The following is a 21,491-nucleotide window of genomic DNA, read 5'->3' as shown; positions in this document are numbered from 1 at the left end:
ACCCTTTTGCGAAATTTTATAACCGAGATATTTAAGTTCCTTAGTTGCGAACTTGCATTTTGAGGCGTTAATTGTAAGACCGGCCTCTTTTAATAATTTAAAAACTTCTTCTAGATCTTTAATGTGTTGTTCCAACGTACTACTCGTTATAATTATATCATCTAGATAAATTAAAGTTGATTTTCCTAGGACAGGCTTTAGAACAATGTCCATAGCTCTCTGGAATGTTGATGGGGCCCCACACAACCCAAAAGGCATGCGTAAAAATGCATAAGTGCCCGATTTTGTTATAAACGCAGTTTTATGTATATCTTCGGGTCTCATAGCTATTTGATAGTAGCCAGACGTTAAGTCCAAAGTAGACATCTATCTTGTCGATTTGATCTGTCTAATGATCTCGTCTATAACCGGCAAAGGGTAAACTGGAAATTTGGTAATACTATTTAGTTTTCTGTAATTAATAGCAAACCTCCAAGCCCTTTTATCCGAAGGAGGAAACTCGTTATTTTCCTACATAGTACGACTGGACTCGCGTACTCACTATTTATGGGCGTTATTATTTTATTCTTTAACATCTCCTGAATATGTTCCTTGATGATTACGTCTTTTTGTTTGTCGTAGCGATAAGGTTTAGTCCTACAAGGTTTTTCGGCATTTAATTGAATCTTATGCGTTACTATTTGGCAGTTTCCTGGTTTTTCTGAAAACAAATGAGAAAAAGTACTCACCACTTGCTGTATTGCTTTACTTTCATGGTCATTCAGATGGCTAAGGTCCAATTGCGGTGTCTCCACAGGTTCCACCACCCTCTGGTCCATCTCCAACACCACAGAACTATCTTGAAAATTTAATTTGGCCCTCGCGGCCCTTAAAAACTCCATACCTAAAATAAGAGAATGTTGCAGATCTTTCACCACAAAAATTAATACTTTGAGACTTTCCTCTTTTACCTGTAAGTTTAATGATAATTTCCCGATGCAGTGACATGTTTTCCCTTGCGCCACTATAATTTCCGTATTTTTGGTTTTAAATAATCGTACCCTATAAAAATTCTTTTTGAAGAAATTTTCACTCATAAAATTTCCTTCTGCTCCTGTATCTATGAGGGCTTCTACTGGTACATCGCCAACCAGGACTTGTATAATTGGTAGCTGTGAGTTTTTTACGATAACCGTATTTAAATGTCTATTTGAGGGTTTTTTTAAAACTTCCGGGGTCTGGACCCTCCCTTTCACAGGCCCCTCTACTCGTTTAAAGCTTTCCTTTCAATCTGTGTCTTCTGGGTACGCGGATGTTTATTTTCAAATTTTCTTTTTGGGCCTTGACCTTCGAGTTTCGATGCGTTAGCTTGATAGCTTTTTCCCCCATAAGAGCGATTTCCATTTCTGGTTTCCTCCTTTGAAGATTTCCTTTGGGTACTTTGAGAATATGTTTCCCCTCTCGCTTTTTCTGCTATTCTGCGATTTTGAAACTTCACCGCCAATTCGAAGAGTTCGTGCAATGTGCTTGGGTTTCTAATTTCAAAGTAGTCTTGAACAGCGGGTAACAATCTTGGTAATATTATTTCAATTATCTCCGCATCGGGTTTCTTTCCGTACAGCATATCCGTTAGCTCGATTTTTCGTAGAATAAAGTCCGTCAATTCTGCTGTATCCCGTTGATAGAAACTATATAGCTCCGCTTCCAGCCGTGCGCGATCTTTCACTATGGGGAAGGCCTTTACTAACGATTTTTTGAAATTTTCAAATGTATATGTCTGGCTTCCAAATTCCCCTAATAAAAATTTGCCTATGTTTTTCCACCATAGCGCGGCCTGTCCTCTTAGTGCTGATGTGGCGATGGCAACTTTTTGTCTTTCGGGAACAGGGTAGAGCTGAAAGTGGTTTTCTAGACCTTCTAGAAATACCGCCACCGAATTTTTTCCGTCGAAATGGACATTTGGCTTGATTGACGCTCTCAAAGTCTGGACCAGGTATCCAAATCCTTCCAACTGACTTGTCATTTCTTGATGTTGCCCAGCGGCTTCCATCCAATTTTCGGCCATTTCAGTTCGATGAGTGTTCGGGCGCCAATGTAACGTTGCGCGCCTCCAACTTGCACGCAACCAAGGGGTGACTGTGAAAACTGTATAAAAGATAGAGTCTTGTGAAGGGTTTAAGTCCCTTTCTATTCAACGTAATAAATTACAATTGCGTGCTCTTTACGCTCACAGACTGTGCCAACTCGGCAGTCAAATAAAAATAATAACCTGAAAAGAAACTAAAGACTAGACTCTAACTACGAGGCTCTCTAAAATAACTAACTCACCGCGTTTTACAATACTGCTGCTAATTCAGCAGACTTGAAGCTCACTTGAACGATTAACACTACTTCCCGCCAAGCACATAGGCCGAAACGCGGGGTTCTTCAATTTCGCGCTAACTACCTCCGCGCTCGTGAAGTAAGAATATCACACACCGAACTCGTTTCCTCTCTATTTAAATCATAATACTTCCGCTGATAATTTGAATCCTTGCGCGTTCTACTAAAATTTACATATTCTGGCATTGGCAGTTCCAAGGGAAAGTAAGGCTTGACAGGAAAGATAGTTTAAACTTAAAATAAATGTTAGTTAAAATAAATATAAACCCTACAATGTCAAAAAGAATTTACGGTTCTGGAGCTGCCAAAATATCTACAAAGCAAAAGCATGTTTCGATATCCATCAAACAGAAAGTGGAATTGCTGCAAAAAATGGATAAAGGCATGGCCTTTGTTTTATTAACCATTCCGAAATCTGTTTATCAATTTCACGCTGCTCTGCGAGGGTGGGGGAAAACGTTGCGGCGCGCAATGAACTGGAAGTTGATCTGTCAGCACTATCCTTATCTTCAGGGCAGATGTTTTTATTTTATTCGGCTTATAACTCCTAACTAAATGTAGTATTTCATCTCGATGTACTCTCTTTGATATGATTTAAATCAAATTCCTCGTCATTGTAAATATCACGAATACACATAGAATAGTTTTCTGGTCGCAATTTTCTAATTTTGGCTATACGTAACGTATGCGTGTGTTGAAAGAAATGTTTAATAAAGTAAACAAATAAATATTAAGATTTTTTTTGTAAATTTTGATACCCTTTAGATCATAATTGCTCTTTATTTCATAAATTACTGTTTCATACTTTTAATTTTATAATTTCTGCATGCCATCTTACCAGATTTAAATTGATGATCTATAATCTGGAAAAACCGATAATCCAGAATCGCCGAAGTCCCGACGAGTTTGGATTAAAGACTTTTGACAGTATTTACATCTCTTAACAATAAATAAATAATAACACTTTAATCAGTTTTCATACAAATGCTAGGAACAGTGGCAGATTTGGCTTTCAAAGAAAAAAACTTCATAATTTTGTTTATAACATTTGCCATGTAGCACTAATTTTGCTAATAAAAGTTTTTCTAATGTGTCATTAATAATATTGGGTCTAAATTTAGACTTTGTTTTCGCAACAACACTGAAAATCCTCTCGAACCCTACATTACTATGGGGAATTGTCAGAATGGCCAACATTATTCTAGACAGTTCACTATAAAATTCTATCAGTACCTTTCAGTTTTCCAATTAAAATTTAAAACAGGTGTCAATCCTAGTTGATTTTACAACTTTATGCAGGTTTTCAAATTATAAACTGCAAAATTATGACTGCAATCAGTAGCAATATCATAGTCTTTCATGCCTAAATGAAGTAAAACTGGAAATCTATTAAAAATATATCACAAAAAGATGCATTTGTTAAAGCAGAAACATGTACAGCTTAATAATCTAAAATCACTTCAGCGCTGACTGGAAATTTATGTAGTATGCATCCACATAATCGGCAGAAGTAGCTTCTAACATGGAAATAAAACTTCTATTTGTCTTCTTCTGAAAGTTCTTCCACTACTTTGTTAGTTGTACGCCCTAATTACAAATTATTAACTTCTGATTTTTCTATTTCACCATAAATCACATCATATAAAGAATTAGAAGACAAAACAAAGATGGGTTTTAACAAAATTTGATAAAATGTCTTTAAATAGATCATAAATCATTGATTGCAAAACTTGAATTAATGGAATTCTGCTTTGTAAAAGTGTGTTAAGAACAGCAATTGATAGCTAAATGAATTGTATAAAAAAAGGAAAAAGTGTCTGACAACAAAAACATAAATATTTGTTCTTCACAAGATAAATTTAAGGTAACTGGAAAATGTTTTTCTTGTTGAGCAATTTTTTTTTATTTTGAGAGAAATCTGTATTAGCTTTTACACTTATATTTTGTAGTATTATTTTGAAAACTGTCAATTAAATTGCTTATTGGTGTAGAAATTACTTTTTCTTTTCCTCAAATCTATTTTTTGCAGTGGAAGTAGTAACTACATCTCCATTTTCTTTAGGTATTTTATAACTTTCAATATAGCCTTTTATCTTAACTCTAGAAGCATTTACCTCTTTCTCTAAAAAATGCAAGAATTTGGGTTCCATTGGTCGAGGCAGCATGTACGTACATGTTTCAATTTTTTCTTCAGTATTATGCAGCTGTTGGAATTGTTTCAATTTTTCCTTCCTTTTAGAACTCATATCAAGATAATAATAAATATCAACGATTGATTCACACTTATTGGCCCTTTTTCAGCAGCCAAATTTAAGAGGTGACAGGTGCACCTCATAATTTACAAATCTGAATTTTCCTTTTTTAAGAAGCCTGCAACAAGTGTTCAAGCCTACCATTACTGGTGCATTATCAGCACCAAGTTCTATGCAATTATCCAGAGGAATTGCATTTTCTTTTAAAGTTTTAATAATAAGCTGTGCTATATTAAAGCCATCAAATGTCTTTTTAAAGTGGAGACATAAAATAAAATACACACAATTTCTGTAGACACTGGATTTAAAAAAAAAAAAAAAAAGCAACAACTAGATACAGTTTTGAATCGGTATTATTTCTTCCATCTCTTTAATGCAATCAATAACTGAGAATTTATTTTTTATACCCAATTCTTTAACAAATGCAGCTGTTTTGGTCCTTGCACTTGAGTATTTCTTAGTGATTTCGCCAATGGGAAACATTTTTATAAATAAAGCTGCAGCATGATTCAATGGCAGGTTGTGCTCCAGTGGAAAGGCAGAGAGCAGGCATTCTCCTTTAATAACTTTGTGGTCCTTTGTTTCCACAGACAAATTAAATTTTTCATTGTCCCCATCCGCCCAATAGAGCTCATGTTGACCTTGTGTTTTTGTGTACACATATGTATGAGAACATCAGCTCTTCCACCACACAAAATCTAAAAATTGCAATGACAAATGGTACATATCGCAAATGTATTACATTTCCTTGAGGAAATAATAGAAGGAAAGTCATCTGTGTAGAATTTTTATAAAGTACATGAGTATTTTACCTTTTTCCCAGACATAACTACAACAAAACATTGTAATTTCTTAAACTATTTCTCGAAAGCATGTGTATTCACACCGCTCAACGACAAGATGAACGTAACAATAACCTCGATGTTGTTGTGTGCTCATTGCCTATAAGCCCGATGACACAGTGGCACTTGACGATCATTGGAGAACTGAAGTACGACATTTTTGGATGCGTGCTCTCACTCACAAAGCAGAACCATGTCATAATTTCTCAATGATGAAACTAGTTTGTTTCTCTTTTATCTGTAAGCTAGAGAAAAATCAAATGCTTTCAGACACCCCCCCCCCTTTTTTTTTTTGGTGGTGAAAATTACAAAGTATTAAGCCAAGTTACATAAAATCATAATAAATTTTAAGAATAAGAAAAAGTCAAAAGAAATATGTTGTAAATCAAGTTGGCAGAATATTGGTCGGAAATTAGGAAAGTTGGCAACCTTACTATTATTGAAGTAATTCAGCATTACTTTTATTATAAACAGACTGTGAATCTTGGTAGATATTTTGTTTTAGATAAATCCTTTCTTTAAGCGATGATTTTTGATTTTAAAAAATTCATTTTTAGTTCATGCGGCATCTTGCACAGCAAACAAGCTTGTCTGCATAGGCTATGAATACATGAATAATAATATTTTTTTTAAAACAGCAATTAAGGAAATTTGGTAGTAAAAATGGAAAGCATTGTAATAAAGGACTATCTAACATAGAAATTTTCTTTTAATATATCTAAAATTTCAGTTCTATCACTTTTTATAAGTTGCTAGTAATGTCCCATTAGAAATGCAAGGAATGTAATGGCAGAATTAACTTATGGATTCAATTTAGCTAAAACCATACTGTTGGGGGAGGTTGCAAAGTACATATTTATGTGTTTACCTTTTCATGTCATTTAAAATCACTTTGAAAATTAATCCAGGCATATATTTCTTTTTTATTTTTTTAATTTAAAATATTTTGTCTTTTTTTTTTTTTTACAAAAGAGTTCTTTACTTCTCTGAAAAAATCTACTTATTTATCATTTTCTTAGTATATATTAAAAAAGTATAATAATTTTACATTCAATAAATCTTACATGATTTTAAAGGTATAACTATATTCTGATCAGTTGTTACATGCAAATAATCCAAACATTATGTAAAAAAAAACAGAAAGAGGGATGTAAACTAAGTCACTTAGATATAGCATGTAATCTGCAATCTCCTTAGTCCCAAAGCATGTGAATTATTGGAATTCAACTGTACTGATCAACAGCCATTAAGCCAGTATAGTGGTTAGTGACACTGACTGCTATACCAATGGGCCCAGGTTTGAAGACAAGAAAAAAAAGGCACAGCTATTTTTAAGCATATAATGTCTGTGCAGCAATGGGGCACTCAAAATACATGGCAAGTCAAAGTCTTCTTGAGAAGACGGTAGGAGAACAGAAACAGGAGACCTATGGACCACTGCCCCCCCCAAGCATTCTCTTTAAATTGGGGCAGAACTGCATAATTAGTGCTAAGGAACTATGCATGTACGACCAATGGTGAATTTCTGGTATTCCGTACACTTCTACCTATATCTTTAGGACAAAGATTAAAATGAAGATGTCACCACAAAAATATATATTTGTAAACTGTTCCTTTTGGCACTGTGAGCGACACAATTTAAATATTTAACATAATAATACTTTTATTTTTACATGATGTAATTTTTAGAGGTTTTTTTTTTTTTTTTTTTTTTTTTAAAGCATACACTCAAAAAGCCTCATACATGAATCTATCAAGCAGTATTCAAACAACTAACAATTCACATAAAAAGGATTCAACTGCATTAATGAATTATGTCAAAACATACTAGGATTATTTGAAGAAGTATTGTCTTTATTAGTATTTACAGGTGATAATAATTGACTAGTACTTTTTCATACATAAGGAAAACTGCAAAAACTTCAAGCAGTCACATCCCATTCAAGAATGAGAACAAAAAAGGGTGAATTTACTATCATGCTGAAACTTTACTCGCACACAAATAAGTATTAAGCTGTGAATTTCAACAATATATTAATTATCATCTACTTTCTCTAAACTATTAGAAAAACAAACACAATTTGTTTTTCTTCCTTACAGCTCTTCTAAATATGGTATCCATTTAGAAGATACACATTATGCAAAACTTTAAATATTTTTTACATAAGTCACCATGGATAGGTCAGAAATGTATCTCGCAATTTAAGTGATACACAACCATGGCAGAATCCTCAAAATTAAATTTCATAAAAGTGCATGTCCATATAATTCTACATACCTAAATGAAATTCCTTAAATTAAAAAAAAAAAAAACTATAAATAACAAAATGGATTCCACGCATAAGGTTATTATTAGCAGAAAAGAAACATTCTTTTATATATTACACCACCTTTCTTACAAATAGTAGGGGAAAAAAAATATTTCACATACTTTTTATGTTTATACTTACAATTTAAAACCAGCAGACTTTTTATCTCTCAATATTCTGTTAAGATTGAAAAAAAAAAAAAAAAAAAAAAAAAAACATTAATTTTCAATGAAAATGTGATTTCATTTCATTTACATAATATCAGATTACATCAGGACAAAATATAATTACTGTATCATGTACAGAATAATATAAAAGAAGCTGCTGTAAAATATGAATAAATCCAAGTCCTATTTATTCAAGAATACAAAAATTATTTAAAAGTAATTTAGATAAGAGCTACAAATATTCAACACTTAAAATTTATTCCAATAAGTATAAATAAGGTTTGCTGTGAATTCTAATCATAAAATTGAGTTTCAAGCTAATTATTTTCAGGTAACATTAGGATGGATAAATATTATTTTAAAGTAAAGCTCTGACAGAAGTTAAAATAAAAGTATAAGAATTACCATATTTATTCACATATTCCCCCCCCCTTAGTTTTCTGGTATATCATTTGGAAACTTCAATCTATGATAGTACCAACAGACAGCAAAATACACTGTGTAAGTAAAAAGAATAACATTAAAAGTAATAATTGCAAATGAAATAACAATATTATACCTGTTTTTATTCCTCACAAAATTTATACACCACCTAACTGTTATACAGCAAAATTTTTATTGTGCTTACATATTTAATTACCTCCTGTTAAGATTTTTATTTAACTGAACTTGTTTGTGATCAGTGTAATGGAAATTTATTTTTGGGAGTTAAAAGCTTTAGTTGAATTTACTTTTGATATTTAGATTTTCTCATGAAGAAGCAATAAGTGTTTTTTGGAACATTTGGATGGAAGTAGAGGCTAAGTTAACAGTGTTCCCCAAACAGATTCTCTTGGTGGGTTGTGAATAGGGTTTACAATGGGAAAGAGCAGTTTAAAGTTTCCATTGCCACAGGAAGCTCCATTTACTGTACATGAAAAAAAGAAATAATTGGTGGCTGTGCTTCACTTTCAATCTGGAAATTCACAGTTGATGGATAAATGGATTTTTTTTTTTTTTTTTTTTTTTAATGGAGGGGAGTGAATTCTTTCAGACTGCAATTAAAAGGGTAGGTGTGACCTTATCTCTGTGTTGCTTTCAAAAGTCAGCAGGTGTCAAATTTCCATACATACATTTGGGGTGACTCACTTTGTAGGTGTCAAGATGACAGTCTTTGCAGCACTTGTTGTGTTTTTATTTATTTGGGGAGACTTAAAATAGAAAAATGAGAAAATTAATCCAGTTGATCAAGCATAATTTTATGTTTTATATTGCAGCCTGTAGAATTTCAAAGAATAGAGAAAACAATATTTCTTTGAAGCTTGTGAGAGAGACAAAAATCAGTTTGGTCAGTAAATTATCAAGATCAAAAAGGATCTGGGGCCAGCTTGTCTTGCATGTGTTTTCCCTTCCGATGCACCCCTTTGTAGCCTAGCTAAAGGTAGCCTAGGCAGTTATGATAATACAAAAAGTAATAAATATATTTAATAATAAATATTATACGTATTATTTTTGTTATTTATTCAGTGGTGTGTCCAGTCACTCCGTTTGTTTGAACTGTATAGCTCTTAGAAGCAAGGAAATTTATTTACATAGGGTACTATTAATCATTTTAGGAAATAAAAATACAACACATGTAATATATGTACTAGCTACTTATTATGGATGATTATTGATAAATGTTTTGCTTATTTGAAGGTGCCAAGAAAATAATTTAAACTAATGGAATTCATTATAAGGGGAAGAGAACGATTGATATGCATGAATATTTCTTCTCTAGTATTTGTAAGGTTGTGTATTAATGGATATGAACTTGTTATCTCTAGAGAAAGTTATGAAATTAACTGGGTATTTTAATTAATGATGATAGCTGTAAATCTGGAGGTTTGAGGACATAAGCAGCATAAGGCAAAAATTTCCAATTAACGGAATTTGTGAAGAATATGGAGAAGCAATGTAACAGAAATTTTTCCATTTGATGATAAAGCTCCCATAATCAATCAACTAAGAAATGATGAAATCTGCAGCATGGTTTTAAATCCAGAAAATATCACTACCAACACAGAAGTCATAAAGAAGTTGTTGAAAATGAAAGGATTTAATTAAAAGTTTAGTAAGAATTCCTGACATGGTTATTACAAACCTTAAAAAATGAAGCTTTGTAACTAAATAAGAAATTACGTTGATCTATAAAATTAAAGAGAAAGTATTAACAAAAATAAATAAAACAGCTTAAACAATTTACACTAACAAATATTTATGAAATAAATAAATACTGAACTTTTTTGTAAATTTTGATTCCCTTAAGGTCACAAATACTTCATTATTTCATAAATACTACTTCGTTTCTTTACTTTATAATTTATGCATGTCATTATACAAAACTTTAACTGATATCAAATTGAAATATATTAAAATTCAGAACTTTCCGAAATCCATTAAGTCCCAAGGATTCTAAATCTCAGACTCTGTATTGCATAATACATATCATATATTTATGAATCTAGAGTTTAGTATCATGGATAAATTACATTCAAACAAAAAAAGCATAAAAGGGAAAAAAATGTGTAATACTAAAGATTTTAAAATTACTTTAAAAAATACAGAAACTACAAGAGAGAAAAAACCATGACTAAACAATGTTATGCCTGTTAGACAAAATGCCAAAGAAAATGCATATACAAGCACTGAATTACTTGAAAAACTGTTTTAAATTAATCAGGCTAATTTTCAGTCTAAAACATATAATTTCAAAAACTTTAAAGGAGAAACTTAATAGCACATAGTATGATCATCATAATATTACGTCCATTATCTGCATAGATCTAAAATCTGGATCACAAGGCTTTTTTTTTTTTTTTTTTCCCCAGAATATATTCTGCTTTCATCACCCCATAACTATCAAACTACAGCATCCTGAGAAATGACTCGCACAGCAATGTCTAAACAATTTTTTAAAAATATTAATTACTGAATACCAAAGATTATGATAACCTTTTATGCTGACATTTCAGTTACAAATTTAGCTTACAGCACTGATGATTTTAAATTTCGCTAATTGTGCTGCGAAATGTTGCATGCTGACGAGGAGAAATTTAAAAGATATTCTTTTCTAAGTGCAAAAGGTAGATTCTGTAAATGATACTCCCAGGCGAAAAGATTACATTTACAGTTGTTTCAACTGAGAATAACTGATTTGTTACTAAGATTAGCCCTGGTCCAGCACCACTGCTGGTGCAACAGAATTTAAGAATTGATTCTTAACTTCATCAGTGTGTTATAGAAGCAAAACAAAATTTAGTAGTTTATGTCTTTAGTCACCAATCTTGTGACACATCCCCCCGTATAATGGATGATTGTTATGCTATATGAATTGGAAGGTTTTGAAATATCGCAAACAAAATGCAAAATTTTCTAATTACTAGAATTTGTGAAGAAATGCAGAGAAATGGTAATAACTGATGATATAACAGAAGATTTTTATTGCAATGATAAAGCCACAGTCAACTACGGACGGTGAAATCTGTTGACTTCTACATGTCAATTAAACTAATGATGTAATGTCCAGAAAAATCCCTAATCCAGAATCATCGAGTTCTGATCTCAGACTTTGTACTGTATAATCCTTTTTAAAACTTTAGTACTCAGAACTCTTAATTTTGCCAGGGCACTTATCTAATGGGCTTTCTTTTATTGTTCAAGAAGAAATAGCAAATTGGCATATACAAATAATTAATTAACACAAGTCTTTGGCAATATTTAAACCCTAAATGTATAGTTATATTTATGTTAACAATCATTATGACAGTAGGTGACACTACTATTACACGAGTCCTATATAATATATATATACAGTTTTTTAAAAACTAAATAAATAGAACATTTTTTTAAATAGTGCATGTTTATCGTCTGCTGGTTGATTTTAAAATTTCGCTCAGTTTACGCTCATTAGTTTCTGATTTCTGTTAAAACATGGATATGATACTAATTAGAAACAAGTTATACCTAGCCTCATAAACAACACTGTAAGCAGGTATTTAAATTTAACTAACTTGAAATAAGTAATTTTAATTAGCTCATGGTCACAAAAGGGTTTACATTTTGCTTTTTGATTTTTACTATTTAAAAAATAAATTTGGAAGCATACAAAGAAAAATCAGACTGTTCCCTGTAGAAGTACAAAATTTTAAAAGATTTCACTTAAAAAGTAAATTAAAATTTCAAAATCAGAAGACTGGAAAGAATAATTTACCTGACTTCTGGATTAGGTACATTTTTTGAATTCACAGGAACTTGCACTCCTCTTTCCCACTCCTGTTTCCAAGAATCACTAACATCCCAAAATTCTGATTCATCTAACTGTTCATTGTCTGGTAGTTTCATAGCGCTTATTAAATCCTTTCGAAATAACTAAAAGTGATGAAAAATAACTTTAAACACACATGACAAAAGACATTAGAGTAAAGATACATAGTACATACAATACCTAGCATATATTTTTCAATAACTACTTCATCAAATAAATATTACAACCTATTCTAACATAGTGATGGTTAATCAAATTAATTAATTAATCAGGAATTCTAATGAACTCGAATCTTGAATATTCCAAATGTTTAACTCAAAAAAACTTTAATTTTTTTATTTGTTTTAGAAATGTCATTAGTTAAGGCTACAAGATGCTAAATTACATCCTACATTCCAATTCAATTATTTTGATATGTGATACTGAATTCTATTTAAGTACTTCTACTATTAATACTTACTAAATATAATATTTCAAATTTTAGAACTAAAACAATTACAGCACAAGGAAGACAGTAGTGATATTAATTTTTAGACCAAGGGGGCAATTTGCCCAAAAAGGCTATTAATTTTGTTTTGGCATTTTGTGTCGATTCACTAAAAGCATTGTTTCACTTTTCAAATTGTTGCGACCAAATATTATCATGCTGTATTCTATTTAAAGAAATTAAATAATGAAGAATCTGCGTAAATGTATGTATGTTTCTTGCATAACAATGGTATCTTAGGGCCATCAAATTTTGAATAACGTAATCCTCCTGCAAATATGGGCATCTGGAAGCCGAAATTTGAAGTTTGGAATTTGTTTTGTTATCCATTTCAGATTTTCTTAAACATTAACGAATTTTTTATTAACAAATTAAATGATTTCAAACTGAGCAATGACAACACTAACTATATGGAAGGCAAAAAAACATTTCTATCTCCAGCCCATGAGACTATGTATCCGAAATTCTAAAGATATGCTCATTTTAAAATTATTTTGCAATGCTGCTCTTGAGCTGAATTTTGTAGTTTAAGTGCGAAGAACATGATATTTAATAAATAAAAGTAACACACACACACACAAAAAAAAAAAAAGCAGCCTTTTGGGCGTAATTTAAAATCTGAAACCGTTCAGATTTTTTTTTTTTTTTTTTTTAAATATTTACTTATTTTTATTTTATTTATTTATTTATTTGTTCCAAAAGTTCTTTATAAAAAGGAGGACAGTCTAAGCAATAAAAAGCAAACATTTCAGACATTTAAAGTTTAACCGCACACATATTTATTGTTCTTTCTAGATCAAATAAAATCAAGCTTGATATTAATTTATTTATTTTGGCAAGCATAATTTAAATAGAATAAAAAGATGAAATAGTACACTACATATCTCTGAGGATCTATTAAATTAATTCAGATTAATATATATAACAAATAAGAACAAATTAAAAAGTTTGGCAAATATATTAATGGAACATGAACAGTGACGGAAAAAAGTACTTATTTTTATTCCAGTAAAATTAAAACTTTGAGCTTAGTTATAAGACCAACAAATCATGTAGTTCATTACTTTGGTTTAGTCAAAAAATAAATGTTTAGAGCAAACTAAAAATATAGTGAATTCTTAATTGTCAATTTGAACTCTAAAGGTTCAACAAAACTGTTTAAATTATCAAAAATATTGTGGAAACTTTCTTCTAGAGACTTTTTATGACCTCACCTTTTGTTAAAATTAAATTTCAAATTATTTTAATTTCATTATCATTGTGCTGAAAGTTCACTCTCCTATGCCACTAAGGTACAATGTCGGCTGACTGTTATGTTCAAGAGCGCACAATGCAGTTAGCGATGTATGTCTCTTGAGTGTGCTTCCAAAGTATTTTTTAAATCTCAAAAAACTTTTCAGATTAACAGTTGTATTTCCTGCAATGTATTTGTATTCAGAAAAGTCTTTCTGATTTGTTTGACTATTTTAATGGAAAATATGTTTTAAATTTCATTTTAAAAATAATTTTATTATTTCTCAGCCATATTTTTTGTTATAATTACAATAACACTTATGGTTTCTTAAGTGTTATTATGATACGATGTTATTACTTATGGTTATATGGTTTCTTGTTCGCATTGCAAATATATGTATCTTACCTACAGAGAAAGGGAAAAAAATTATTCAGATTTTTTGATCATCTAAATGGGCTGCGTCTGGTCTCAGTAGTCTAGATATTTAGAGGCCAGTAGCTTATATTTCAGAAATATGATAACTGGTTAGTAGTTAATTACTTGAAAACCAATATTTAAAGAGATGAAACTTAACTGAAAAACAAATCCAAAATACAATCATGAAAGATCACTATGAAAGAAAACCACTGAGATGTAGCTTGATTCAGTCATTTTAAAAGATGGCAGAAATTACCGACAGGGATTGTTTTGAAACAAAGCAAACAAATTTACAGAAATTTGCAAAATACAATGTGTTTGTCCTTCAGCATAACTGCTTATGATTTCAAAGCATTTGCTTTGAAGGTAAGTAGTTTTTCCATCTAGATGCTATAAATGGCTAAAAGCTAATTTGTTAAATATTGATATTAATGTTTATATTCCCTGCCAACTACTTAACAATACTTTGAATGTCCCTTTACTGATAAATACTTCAATCAGATTTAGAACTTTATCACACTGGTAATGCTTTAGAAATATGAAAGTGAGTGCTATAAATTGTGTTATATTTTATATAATGTATCAATATAAGTAATGAGCAAGTACACACTTATAGTATTTTGCATGAAAATTTAGAAAAGCCCTTTCCTAAAGAACCATCATGACTTTGCAAAAATAAGAACTTTTTCTAAATTGGACTCAATTTCAATAAAACTCTAAAAATAGCCCTTATTTTCAAACATATTATGCTAAAAAATTTATGTTAAAATATTCATATAAACAAATAAATTCATACAAATATATAAATTCAAAATTTCATGATTTATATTTTTTAAAGTCCTAATTTGCTAGTGCTTTAATGCTTTTTCTTTAAACAGTGTTTTCTATTGCTAAGACGTTTTCTTTTTGAGAGGAGGGGGGATAGGTAAATCAAAATACTAAGTTTAATTTGCAATAGTCTCTTAAATCTCTTAACACATTTTCCCTTTCCATTCTTGACATAACAGTTGCAGTTTTCAGATAATTAGCAAACTGAAACTGAGATACCCAATATCAAACCTTTTAATAACCAATGAGTAAACTGCAAAAGTTTGTACTTGGAATACATGACACTTTGCTTTTGTCAACACGCTAAAGGTCCGGTTTGTCTGATTATAGAAAAGGACTCGAGGGCCTTGAGAATATAAAGAAAATGCTAAATTTATCCATGTATGTTTCTTCTATTACCTATTCAAAATATTACATATAAACTATTCAAACATTATGAAAATGTTGTTTTAAGAAACATTCCGATAATAAAACAAGCACCAAATTTAAAAGGCACTGGAGTTATATGCAATCCCTGTATACACTCATTAAAACATTTTCTTTTTTTTTGTCAAAACCAAATGCTTCCTTGTTGAAAACTAACAAATGTTCTAGATACATACAAGACTTCCCATATGCAGCTTCAAGCAAGAATGACAGCAGTCACACGAAATAATTAGAGTTGATGGCAAGTCACTAATGCTGTATTAGAACTAAATCATAAGCACAAGAGGCGTCAAAATAGTTTTACAGTTTCATTAATATATTCCGAGCATCGACCGACAGGGGTTATTTACTTAATCTCTTACTCTTCAGCGTTTCAAATATGTTCACTTTATGGTTAAATAGAAGATATTAAAAACACATTTTTAAGGCATAAACGGGTGTTAATTTGCCCAAGATTTTCGATTGCACTGCCAGATCCAGCTCTGTGCTACACACGGATATGTGCCCAGAATTTACTTTGTAAAAATTCAAGATTTGTCAAAATTAATTTAGTTTCTACAGGTGCACATGGGGATTCCACATATGGATTGTATTACTTTCAAAGCATTAGGCTTTCCATGTGAAGCATGTTTTTATGTAAGAGGATACCACCAATGATGTTATCACTATGTCAATGTGCCCTCGGTGCGAGGACAGCATGGAACTTTTCTACCAACCCCCACTGCTGCTGAGCATCACCCGTGTGCCAATGATAACACATTGAGCTTAGCTAGTATATCTCTTATTAATAGGGAGACTGTAAAGTAATGTCGCTTTCTTACATTAAATTCAAATGAATACTTTTTTAACAAGTTTTTAATTTTAATCAATAATATAACCACCCTCGTTATCAACATCTCTTTACTATCTCTATTCTGCAGATTTTCATCCTCGGACCGATAAAAATCAATTGGTTTTTGAGTAAAATATCTCGAGAAGACATTTTGGACATCATCTAAATTTTCAAATTTTCTGCCACTAAGAAAATGTTGTAGGGATCCGAAGAAATGGAAATCCAGTGCTGCGATATCGGCCGAGTATGGCAGTACCTCCCACCCCAAATTCATTAATTTTTTCCAGTGTTCATCTTGCACAGTGCGGTCTTGCACTGTCGTGTCGCAGAATGACGCCTTTTCTGTTGACAATTGATATTTTTCAATTAAAGATAGGTTCACTCCATCCAATTGTTCACAATAAAGGTCTGCATTAACAGTTTGTCGAGGTTTCAGCAATTCAAAATGAACAATTCCGCGAATACTCTATCAAACACCCAGAAGAGCCTTTTCGGGTTGTAAACCCTTTGTAACCCCTAATAAAATTGCCTTTTAAGTTTTGGATTATCATATAGGACTTGTTTTTTTGTCTCCACTAATCAAACGATCAAAAAACAGTTCTGTATGGTGCCGTTGAAGTAATACGTTACATGTGATGGATAGGTTGGCTTTATTCTTTTCGGACAGATTATAGGGGGTCTCAACACCTGCTTTGCTTATTTTTCCATTCTGCTTTAAATGTTCTTGGATAGTCAACAAGGTTGCTTAAGAGTGTTTGACATGGATTTGCTTCCACTTCTGCCCTTAGCATGTTGTTGTCGACATGCGCAGAAATGACATTACTTTCCGGTCCCCCTATTATATATAGTCCTACATCTGCACTGGCAACATGATATACAGTGGTGGCCAAAATTGTGGACACTTTTGGAAATTTTTATGTTTTTGAACTTTGTATGCTTATAGAAAATGTTACGTTTCACAAAATGCAAACTTGTATATATCATTTTAAAGAGAATTTATTACTGAATTCAATACAAAACACAAAATTCAATTATTTGCAATGCAAAAAAAAAGTTATATGTACTTTAATATAAATAAAAAAAACAGTTATGAAGTGGTTTGTAATGTCTAGCTTTCTGGCCAATCACTGTTCTTGTTCTCAGAACCAATCAAATGTTAGTAACTGCCAGTAGAAGCTGACATCATGTTTACACTTGAAACAATTCATTATTTTGCTTTGTTCTGTAGAAGGAAGACCTGTTTCTTATACACTGCAATTACAAGTATGAATTTTTGTAAAAATTTTTAATATTTAGTCAAGAAGCAATGACATCAAATAAAAGAGTAGATTAGACACCTAGAAAGAGATGTAATATTATTGTGTTACGAGAAAGTGGTCTTTCCTATGCTGAAATTGCAAGACAGGTGGGTGGTTCAGTGACTACATTTGGAGTCCGAAAGTTTTGTTTACGATATCAGGAGACAAATTCAATAAAAAACAAAGAAGGAAAAGGCCAAAAATGGTGCACCACATCTATTGATGACAGAAGAATAAAAAGAGTATGTCTCCAAGATAGAAAAATGTCATCAACGGCCATCAGAAGTGATCTGAATGATGCTGGTGTAACAGATGTTGGACTGAGAGGTAGAATTCCACAAAAAAGCCTTATCTTAATTTTCAGCAACGAAAAAAGACTACAGTGGGCAAAGGAACACATTAATTGGACAGATGATCAATGGTCACAAGTTATATGGAGTGATGAAACTAAGATATCGTTATTCGGTAGTGATGGGTGAAAATATGCAAGACGTAGAATAGGAGAAGAGCTACATCCTGACTGCATTCAAGCAACTGTGACAAACCCAATTAGTGTTATGATTTGGTCATGCATGTCAGCAGATGGTATTGGTCGCCTTCATGTCATCGATGGGACACTGAATGCCAGAAAATACATTGACACTATTCTAGAACCAAAACTTCTACCTTCCATCAGAAATCTCTTTCCCAACAATGCTTCATTTATTTTTCAGCAGGATTCTGCTCCTTGCCACACGGCAAAAATATCGAAAGAGTGGTTTCGTACAAAGAGCATTAAATTGTTGTCATGGCCAGGAAACAGTCCTGACCTCAATCCTATCGAAAATTTGTGGCACCGTTTGAAAACTCTTGTCGGAAGGAGGTGCCCATCAAATAAAAGAAAACTAATTGAGGCTATAATTGTTTCCTGGCATCATGTAACAACGAAAGAAGAGCTTAAAACTCTTGTCAGCTCAATGAAACGTCGATGTGAAGGTGTAATAAAAAATAACGGGTACCCTACTAAGTACTGATAACTCACTGCAATCATCACTATCGAATGTCTATCGATAACTATTATCGTTTAACTTTTTTTGTATTGCAAATAATTGAATTTTGTGTTTTGTATTGAATTCAGTAATAAATTCTCTTTAAAATGATATATACAAGTTTGCATTTTGTGAAACGTAACATTTTCTATAAGCATACAAAGTTCAAAAACATAATTTCCAAAAGTGTCCACAATTTTGGCCACCACTGTATGTCTGTATCGACATGGTCAGAAATTGCAGTCTAAAGAACCTGATGAACGGCATGGGAGGCTAACGGGATTATCACTGCTTATGACACATAAGGCTAAAAGAAAATTTCCTGAGAAATGGGCTCCTTCTTGTACAACGAATTGTTCCTAGCCTTCCAACGAAAAGTTCCTAGCCAGAATTGTTTTGTTGAAACCTGTGTCCTGGCTAGCTATGCAGAACTTTTTGAAAGTGAATTGAAAATATTTCGCTTGAGGCTTTGTCCCTCGTACGATTTCTCTGAAGAACTGGTTTTTGCTGAAGTTAACCAATCAGATATCCAGAAAACAAAACTTCTGAGAATCCCCCCCCCAACGTGCAGTTGACAGTGCTTGTAGATGTGATAAACCTTCATTCTCTCATGAGCTTTCGGACTGCATACATCCATTTACCTGACATCTGCCTTCCATGCCACCCGACATCAAAGACCAATCACATAGCCAGACTCCCAATAAAAGCAAATCGATTCTTCAACTGATACGACTTCCAAATACCGTATTTGACAGCATATAAGACGCACATTTTTTTCCTAAATTTGGTCTCAAAAAATTTACCTGTGTCTTATACGTAAAGGTAATTTCATTCAATAATTCTTTATTTGGCCTTTACGAAACGTGAGAACTAAAAGAAACCACGCTATTGAATCTTTTTTTCCTTGTGTGTGGCCGTCTAAATAAGGGTGCGTCTTATATGCCGTCAAATATGGTATATATATATATCATCAACTAAGTCAGTACTACTGCTAATTTTTTTATGGGTTAGAAAAACAAAACATATTTTCTACTGTTAAAGTATAAATAGTTTAATTTTTCAGTAAAATTATTAAAATTTTCTAAATTTAATTCTTTTCAGAATACTTTCCTATGGCAGGCAATAAAAGAAATTGTAAATTTAATAATGACATGGCAAAAGAATTTCCTTTTATAAAGTGGACAAAAACTGATTTAGATATTTATTGCATTTCGTGCAATTCAAAATTTCCAATATATCATCAACTAAGTTGAGTACTACTGCTAATTTTTTATGGGTTAGAAAAACAAAACATATTTTCTACTGTTAAAGTATAAATAGTTTAATTTTTTCAGTACAATTATTAAAATTTTCTAAATTTAATTCTTTTCAGAATACTTCCCTATGGCAGGCAATAAAAGAAATTGTAAATTTAATAATGACATGGCAAAAGAATTTCCTTTTATACAGTGAAAAAAATAGATTCTTATAATTATTGCATTTCGTGCAATTCAACATTTCCAATTACTTAAGGTGATATGACAATACACCACACAATCGGTTCCCAAAACATAAGAAGGCAAATCAAGCAACATCTTTTGATACTGTTATCAATATTTCTACAAAAACTTATTTGATGAGGAGAACAGCAGCTTGCACTGCCCAAAGCAATATTTTCATTTCACACAGTTCATGCACAATCAATCACTTAAATTTAGAAGTTGTACATCAAAATTAATCAAAATAGTTTTTGAAAAAACAATTTGCTGTGCACATTAAAAAACTGAGGTTAAAAAATAGTTTAAATGGGGAAAGAACTCTTTGAGATCTCCACTCTGAAAATCAAATTAGGAAACGCTCACTTTATAACCATTTACATAGATACTTCAAACCTCCCAGATTTAAAGTTCTTTCCCATCTTTATTAACTGTTTTGATCACAAAGAAGGTGATCAAATTTAAATTCCAGACTTAATCACTCTTCCAGGAAAAACATCGGAAATAATCACCAAGTCCATTATTGGTATGTTGGATTCAAACAACTTCACAAATATGTTGGTGGAATATGATACAGACCAAATTAATTCAAATTTTGGAGATGTTAACAAAGAAAGAATTAATAATGCATTTTCCAAATTGAATAATCAATTGAATCACCTGATAATTGAAGCAGGCTGTGCAGCATTCATAATCCATAATGAAGTTCAAACTGTATCAGATTTGCTTCCTATAGATACTGAAGGAATAACGGGCAAAATTTACACTCAATTTATATTTACATGGTTCGATTAGAAAATGTGAAGGAAATTAGAAAAATTGTGCTGACTCAGGAGCAAAATATAAATGACTATTAGGGATATTCAAAACAAAATGGCTAGTGTTACCACCCACAGTTGGAAAAGTGTTACAGTTGTTTAATTCTTTAACCCTCTGAGTGGCCTGGGTTTTTAGATGTCATGAAGACCAGTATTTGAAAAGCCTTTATTACCTAAATATGTATATTTACCTATTTTAGTCTTTATTTTCATAAACTTACATTCATCAAGATGGCATTTATATTATTAATGAAAGTAAGAAAGCAAAATATCTTAAATTATAAGCTAATATATAACAAGTGACAAAAAATCTCATGACCGGATGAAGCCGGTCATGGTGCTCAGAGAGTTAAAATTGCGCATACTTTTTATGTGATAAGTGTCAGATAGTTTTAATAATTGTTTAATCCATTAAAATTATACATTTTTCAA

The 21,491-nt window shown here is 31.7% G+C and overlaps 1 protein-coding gene across 1 annotated transcript in view; it reads right to left on the bottom strand.

Annotated features, from left to right (window-relative positions):
• Nucleotides 1-21,491, bottom strand: part of LOC118201770 (uncharacterized) — a 136,477-nt gene that overhangs the window by 91,340 nt on the left and 23,646 nt on the right. Inside the window, exons 5-6 of the mRNA XM_085815233.1 lie at nt 12,163-12,320; nt 7,906-7,941 (exon numbers count right to left, since the gene is read on the bottom strand). Of these exons, the coding sequence (XP_085671359.1) occupies nt 7,906-7,941; nt 12,163-12,320 (194 nt within the window). The remainder of the gene's footprint in view (nt 1-7,905; nt 7,942-12,162; nt 12,321-21,491) is intronic.

This window comes from Stegodyphus dumicola, chromosome 4 (assembly GCF_044657685.1).
Source record: "Stegodyphus dumicola isolate Sdum_Otavi_A_Nest chromosome 4, ASM4465768v1".
Taxonomy (NCBI): domain Eukaryota; kingdom Metazoa; phylum Arthropoda; class Arachnida; order Araneae; family Eresidae; genus Stegodyphus; species Stegodyphus dumicola.
The sequence above is the reverse complement of the archived record's forward strand: the minus strand, read 5'-3'. Positions and strand labels throughout refer to the sequence as shown.